At 28.9% G+C, this 7,787-nt stretch overlaps 1 protein-coding gene across 1 annotated transcript in view; it reads left to right on the plus strand.

The window, feature by feature from the left end:
• Nucleotides 1–7,787, plus strand: part of plekhg4b (pleckstrin homology domain containing, family G (with RhoGef domain) member 4B) — a 50,531-nt gene that overhangs the window by 33,247 nt on the left and 9,497 nt on the right. Inside the window, exons 16-21 of the mRNA XM_016447882.1 lie at nucleotides 938–1,187; nucleotides 2,367–2,456; nucleotides 2,536–2,760; nucleotides 3,778–3,948; nucleotides 4,022–4,199; nucleotides 7,172–7,288. Of these exons, the coding sequence (XP_016303368.1) occupies nucleotides 938–1,187; nucleotides 2,367–2,456; nucleotides 2,536–2,760; nucleotides 3,778–3,948; nucleotides 4,022–4,199; nucleotides 7,172–7,288 (1,031 nt within the window). The remainder of the gene's footprint in view (nucleotides 1–937; nucleotides 1,188–2,366; nucleotides 2,457–2,535; nucleotides 2,761–3,777; nucleotides 3,949–4,021; nucleotides 4,200–7,171; nucleotides 7,289–7,787) is intronic.

The raw sequence follows: 7,787 nt of genomic DNA on the forward strand, positions 1-7,787 counted from the left end.
AAGTTGATAATTAAACATAAATAATAGTAGTAGTACTTATTTGTATTTCTACTGTTGTTCTGTTAAAAAAAGTAATAAAATTAATAATATATTTTATCAAATACTTGATTTTCTTTAAATATATTTCTATTTATATAAATAATAATTATTTAGAAATATATTTCTTTATTGATTTGTTTAAATGTTATAACTTAATAAAATAACCATAAAATTATTATTATTATTGTTATTAAATGAAATAATAAAATAACCAAAAAATATTATTTTTATTGTTATCATTATTAAATGTTCAGTTATATTTTACATTATAGTATTATTACTTTAGAAAAACTACTAATGTAAATTTTATTTATTTTATTACATTTTATTAAAATTGATTTAATTTTGCTGAATAAATAATTATAATTTAATAATAATAATAATAATAAAGACAGATTTGTGTATAATTTAATGAATTAATTATTATAATTTAATTTTAAAAATGATGATTGTGATGACGATGATCATAATAATAATAATAATAAAGACTATTAGTAATAATAGTAAATAATAGAGATAATTAAACAAATAATAGTAATTATTTGTATTTTTTACTGTTATTAACTATTTCATTTTATAAATAAACTCAAATTTTTTTATTTTACAGTATAGTATTACTACTGATATTATTATTGATTTGTTCAGTTTTAATAATTTAGTAAAAGTATTAGACTATAAATGCAGCCTGAGACGACTGAAATAATGAGATTTTTATATGGTCTTGTGTATGTTTTTCTCTACGTCTTCACGCTAACATTGACTGTAAATGCACATTTTAAAGCTGATTTTAAAAAGTCTCATTAGCAAACTCATAACATCTGAATGCCTAGAGACGCATTCTCCGTCAGTACGATGTATCGCTGTATTCATGCTGCATCGCTGCTGTCGTTCGTTTCAGTAAAACCCAGCACATCATGGACGAGATGATCTCCACCGAGAGAGAGTACGTGAGATCCCTCAGCTACATCATCCAGCACTACTTCCCTGAGATGGAGCGCCTGGACCTTCCTCAGGACCTCCGAGGGAAGCGCAGCATCATTTTTGGGAATCTGGAGAAGCTGTGTGATTTTCACAGCCAGTATTTCCTGACGGATCTGGAGAGCTGCGCTCATTCACCGCTGTCCATCAGCAGCTGCTTCCTCAAACACGTGAGTCCACGTGATGGTTAATGAAGCAAAGGAGTCTCTTCTGCTCACCGTGGCTGCATTTATTTGATCAAAAATACAGTAAAAATTTTAAATATTATTACAATTTAAAATAACTGTTTTCTATGTGAATATCTGTTAGACTGTAATTTATTTCTGTGAATTTTCAGCATCATTACGCCAGTCTTCAGTGTCACATGATCTTCAGAAATCATTCTAATATGCGGATTTGCTGCTCCAGAAACTTTTCTGATTATTATCAATGTTGAAAACTGTTTTTTTTTTTTGTGGAAATGATCATACATTTTTATTTGGGATTCTTTGATGAACAGAAAATTGGATGAAAGAACGGAAAGCTTTATTTGAATTGGAAAAATAACAGCATTTACTGTGTCTTTTCTGTCACTTTTCATCAGTTTAATTCATTTATAATTTTTATTAATTTATTACTGACCCCAAATTTTTTTTAAATACTGTGTATAGTGTATATAACTACAAAAAATAGCTATTTTAAAAAATATATAATTTTAAAATATAATTATTTATAAGACAAAAAAACTTTGATAATTATGATATTTATTTATTTATTTGAATGAAGAACATTTAATGTAAATTAAATATATTATAATTACTTATTAAATAAATAAATAAATATTATTTAAATATTTATTATATGTTATTATATTATTATTATACTAATTACTATTATAATTTTATTAATTTTTAATTTATTTGAATAAATAATTTTATTGATTTTTAATTTTTAAAAGAAAAGAACATTTAATGTAAATAAAATAAATATTAATAATTAATTAAATTAATTTATTGTTTAATAATTAAGTAAAATAAATAATTATTATTTAAAAATACTACCATTTACTTGAATACATTTACTTCAAATAAATAATATTTAATTTTTCATTTAATGTAAATAAAATTTGTCGTTATTTAATAATTAAATAAAATAAAAAATTTTAAAATATAATTTTTTGAATAAAACTCCAGACTTTTAAATGATAATGCGTATAATATGCAATGGTAGAAATTTGTCAACCTTGTTGCAATTTGTTGCTCTTGGTTGCTCTCGATAAATGCTGTTAAAATACATCTTAAAATCTTATGAGATTTTGTCCAAAGTGTCCACCTCTATGTGAGATATAAATGTGTTTTTTCCACGGTTAGGAGGAACAGTTCGGGATGTACGCCTTGTACAGCAAAAACAAGCCGCGCTCAGACGCCTTGCTAACGAGCCACGGAAACAATTTTTTCAAGGTAACCAATGGTGTTTCTCCTCCGTGGCGTTATTCACACGAGCTGCTGGACGTTTCTGAATGTTACCTGTGCTCTGCAGAACAAGCAGCTGGAGCTGGGCGATAAGATGGACCTGGCGTCGTACCTGCTGAAGCCCATCCAGAGGATGAGTAAATACGCTCTGCTCCTGAAGGATCTGATCAAGGAGTGCAGTCAGTCTCAGGAGCAGGAGCTCACTGACCTCAGAACAGCGGAGGAGATGGTCAAGTTCCAGCTGCGCCACGGAAACGACCTGCTGGCCATGGACGCCATCCGGGGATGTGACGTAAGCGGAGTTTCCTTTAAATTAAATCATTATTATAATGTGTTTGAATACATTTTATTCAAATAAATAATTTTATTTATTTGTTTATTTGAGAAAATTACATTTAATGTAAATAAAATAAATAACTGTTTAATAAATAAATAAAATTAATATTTTTATTTAAAAATTTACATTTAAATAAATAATTGTTTGTTTGTTTGAGTAAATAACGTAAAGTAAATAAAATAAATAATTTGGATAATTAAATAAATCTTTTTTTTTTTATATTATTTAAAAAAATTTTTATTTATTTGACTAAATTTTATTCAAATAAATAATTGTATTATTTATTTATTTAAATCATGTAAATAAAATAATTTTTATTTAAAAATAATTTATTTTAATAAGTAATTTATAATAATTTGAATACATTTTAATAAAAATAAATAATTGCGTTTGTTTATATATTTGAGTAACTCAATTTTAATGTAAATAACACAAATAGTTATTTAATAATTAAATTAAATAAATAATTGCTTTTTAAAATATTAATTGATTAAATGTTATTCAAATAAATAAATGTATTATTTATTTGTTTGTTTATTTGTTTTAAATAAAATAATAAATAAATATAATAATAAATATAAAAAATAAAAATAAATAACTATTTAATAATTAAATAAGACATAATTAAAAATAGAAATATATTTTATTGAAATAAATGTAAACATTTTTAGGTATATAAATATTTAATATTTAAAGCAAATAAAATAAATTATTAAAATGAATTATTATTTTAAGTTTCATTTATTTATTTATTTATTTGTTAGTTTTATTTATTCATTTTATCATTAAATCATATCTCTTTCGTAGTTCCTATTATTTTAAATTATGCATCTTACTGTAATACAATTATTTTTTACTGTATTTCACAAAAAAAAATACTGAGTTAATTTGAATAAGCTTATGTTATCAGTTTGATTATCTGTTGACATGATTTGATTGAAACTGATATATATACTGTGTTGTGTTTCTCAGGTCAATCTGAAGGAGCAGGGTCAGCTCCGCTGTCAGGACGAGTTCATCGTTTGGTGCGGACGCAAAAAATACCTGCGTCACGTTTTCCTTTTCGAGGATCTCATCCTCTTCAGCAAGACCAAGAAGATTGAAGGAGGATACGACATCTGCATATACAAGCAGTCCTTCAAGGTACAGAATACGAGTCTGGTGTCAGACCACAGAGTGAGTTTTGTGAGATGAAGAGTGTTTGTTCTCGTCTCAGACGGCTGAGATCGGGATGACGGAGAGCGTGGGAGACAGCGGGCTGCGCTTCGAGATCTGGTTTCGCCGGAGGAAATCACAGGACACCTTCATCCTGCAGGCCGCTTCTGGAGAGGTGAAGAACGCCTGGACCTCCGTCATCGGCAAGATCCTGTGGAGACAAGCCTTACGAAACCGAGGTGAGACAGCAGCACCCAATGCATTGCATTAAATAAAAAAATCAAATCAAATATAAATAAATAAATAACTGTTCATCTGAGCCGTTTCATGACTACATACTAAGCAAAACAATATTATTATTTTGATTTTTATTAAAGGGGTCCTATTATGCTCTTTTACAAAGTCTTGGCTCTCATACTAGGTTGTTCGAAAAACACATTATTTTTCACATATTTTACATTATTACAACACCTCTCTCCCCAGTATGGCATGAACGGCTCGAATAGTTCCTGAATCAAATGAAGGCCCGCCTTCTGAAATACGAAATGTGCTGTGATTGGTTAGCTGGGCCAGTGTGTGCTGTGATTGGTTAACTGGGCCAGTGTGTGTTGTGACTGGCGTTGCCTTCTCTAGTGCAGCTCAACCAGGTCTCGTCCCATTCGTCGATATTTGTGATATCGCAAATCCCGGAAAATATGCGTTGTAGTCCAAACGAGTCGTTCGTTGTAGTTTTTAAAAAGTGATTTCTGTTAAATAAAATATCTCCTTTTGAAGTGGACTTTGAGCTTTGTAACTTTGCAGATCTTTGTTATGCTCAAACAGCAACATTACAGACTAACTAAAGTTGAAAAAGTGAAAAAGCATAATAGGACCCCTTTAAGTCATGAAAATACGGCAATAATACAATTAATATCTTTAAAAGCCGTGAGTTTTTCTTCACTTCAGCAGCACCAAACTTTACAGTTTTATTCCTGTCTATATTTATTTACTGAGGGGTTTGTTCATATATCATTCATCTAAATTTATATTAAAAACAATCCTAAAAATATGGTTAAAATCTTGATAGTGTTTTCAATTCATGGAGTAATAAAAAGAGAAATCCAAAATACCCTCTGGAAAAAACCTTTAACTCTAATGTGACTTTCAGTAAATTTATGAGAAATTAATGCTCTTCCTAAACATAATATATATAGATTTTATATTATATTATATTATAGATAAATAGATTAGATTTTTAAAATAATTATAATATTTTTATATATAAAATAAATTACAAAATAAATTATATAAATTTAAATAATAATAATATATAATTTAAATAATAATTATATTAAATAGAAAAATAATATTCATTTAATTAAATGTGATCAATATTATTATAATATAAAATATAGATATTATTATCCAAAATCCCCTCTGTGTACATTGTATAATATAGAAAAATAATATTTAAAATTATTTATATAATTTTATATTTATACGCATTATGTAGGCATTACCTAAGTAATGCATGGTGAAACAGGATTTGTGAGATTTATGGAGTGATAAAAAGAGATCATCAAGATATTCTATGCAAATTAGTGCATGTTTCATTAGATAATGCCCCATTCGCATATTTAAACAACATTTCAGAAAATGTGTAATATAATTTTTTTAGCAGTTCTTATTGTAATCAATCATCTGGGTATGTATGGCGATATTTGTTAGATTTTACCCTGTTTACATGTAGTGTCTTGAATCTTTAACTATATAAAGATTCAGTCAGTCAATAACACTCTCATAAATTCAGTAATTTGGTAATTCAGAGTCTTTTTGACCAATTCATTTAAAAGAACAGGCTCATAAGAGCCATTTGTTTGAGAATTAGAAATAATTGTTTCGTAAGAGTCATATGTTTGTGAATCAGAAAGAATCGGCTCATACGAGTCATTTATTTGTGAATCTGAAAGAATCGGCTCATAAGAGTCATATGTTTGTGAATCAGAAATAATTGGCTCATAAGAGTCATATGTTTGAGAATCAGAAAGAATTGGCTCATAAGAGTCATATGTTTGTGAATCTGAAAGAATTGGCTCATACGAGTCATTTGTTTGTGAATCTGAAAGAATCGGCTCATAAGAGTCATATGTTTGTGAATCAGAAATAATTGGCTCATAAGAGTCATATGTTTGAGAATCAGAAAGAATTGTTTCGTAAGAGTCATATGTTTGTGAATCAAAAAGAATTGGCTCATAAGAGTCATATGTTTGTGAATCAGACAGAATCGGCTCATACGAGTCATTTGTTTGTGAATCAGAAAGAATTGGCTCATAAGAGTCATATGTTTGTGAATCAGAAAGAATTGGCTCATAAGAGTCATATGTTTGTGAATCAGAAAGAATTGGCTCATAAGAGTCATATGTTTGTGAATCAGAAAGAATTGGCTCATAAGAGTCATATGTTTGTGAATCAGAAAGAATTGGCTCATAAGAGTCATATGTTTGTGAATCAGAAAGAATTGGCTCATAAGAGTCATATGTTTGTGAATCAGAAAGAATTGGCTCATAAGAGTCATATGTTTGTGAATCAGAAAGAATCGGCTCATATGAGTCATCTGTTTGTGAATCATGTTTGTGAATCAGAAAGAATTGGCTCATAAGAGTCATATGTTTGTGAAGCAGGAAGAATCGGCTCATATGAGACATCTGTTTGTGAATCATGTTTGTGAATCAGAAAGAATTGGCTCATAAGAGTCATATGTTTGTGAAGCAGAAAGAATCGGTTCATAAAAGTCATTTGTTTGTGAATCAGACTATGGTGGTTCTGTTTGTTTGTTGTGAAAACATCATCTTTTTATTTCATTTTGTTTAATCAAACTAAAAGCTCACAACTCTTTTAAATGTCATGTGCGTCTCACTGCTGCAGGAAACACTGCTGTCTGTCGTTCACAGCTAGTCAAGATTAGTTACTAACCAGTCAAAACAGACAGATGTATGAACAGAAATTCATTTCAGCGCTGCGGTCTCACTGACAATGCATTGTGGGCCATTTTTGTCTCTGTGTTATTATTAGAAGCTGAAAATAATTGGCAGTAGATTTAATAAACCTGCTTATGAAGAAACGCTGTGCTAATAAAGCCTGTGGCATTATTCACTCTAGCTTGTGTTGATGGTTTTATATTGTGTGTGTGTGTGTGTGTGTGTGTGTGTGTGTGTGTATGTTTGATCATTAGAGTTGCGGATGCAGGAGATGGTTTCGATGGGAATTGGAAACAAGCCGTTCATGGACATCAAGCCCAGCGACTCTGCCATCAACGATCGAGCCGTCGACTACATCATGAAAGGGTCAGGTAAGATGTCTGCGTCAGCAAGACATTAACATCATCATCTTCATCTTCAGCCTCATACTGTTTCTCTGGCAGTCTGTCAAACAAATGATGCAGTGGCACAGAAATGATGCACTTCCCCTTTAAAGAAAATAACACACACACACACATATATACACTGCTGTTCAAAAGTTTGGAATCAGTAAGATTTTTAAAGTAATATTGTAAAATATTATTACCATTTAAATAAATGTTTTCTATTTTAATGTATTTTAAAATGTAATGTATTTCTGTGATCAAAGCTGTATTTCCAGCATCATTACTCCAGTCTTCAGTGTCACATGATCTTCAGAAATCATTCTAATATGCTGATTTATTATCAATTTTTATTGTTTTTGCTGCTTAATATATATATTTTTATTATATATATATTTTTTTTGTGAAACCTGTGATACTTTTTTCAGGATTATTTGATGAATAAAGTTAAAAAGAACAGCATTTATTTAAAATAGAAATCTTTTCT

The sequence above is a fragment of the Sinocyclocheilus anshuiensis genome, unplaced genomic scaffold (assembly GCF_001515605.1).
Source record: "Sinocyclocheilus anshuiensis isolate Anshui unplaced genomic scaffold, SAMN03320099.WGS_v1.1 scaffold411, whole genome shotgun sequence".
Classification (NCBI taxonomy): domain Eukaryota; kingdom Metazoa; phylum Chordata; class Actinopteri; order Cypriniformes; family Cyprinidae; genus Sinocyclocheilus; species Sinocyclocheilus anshuiensis.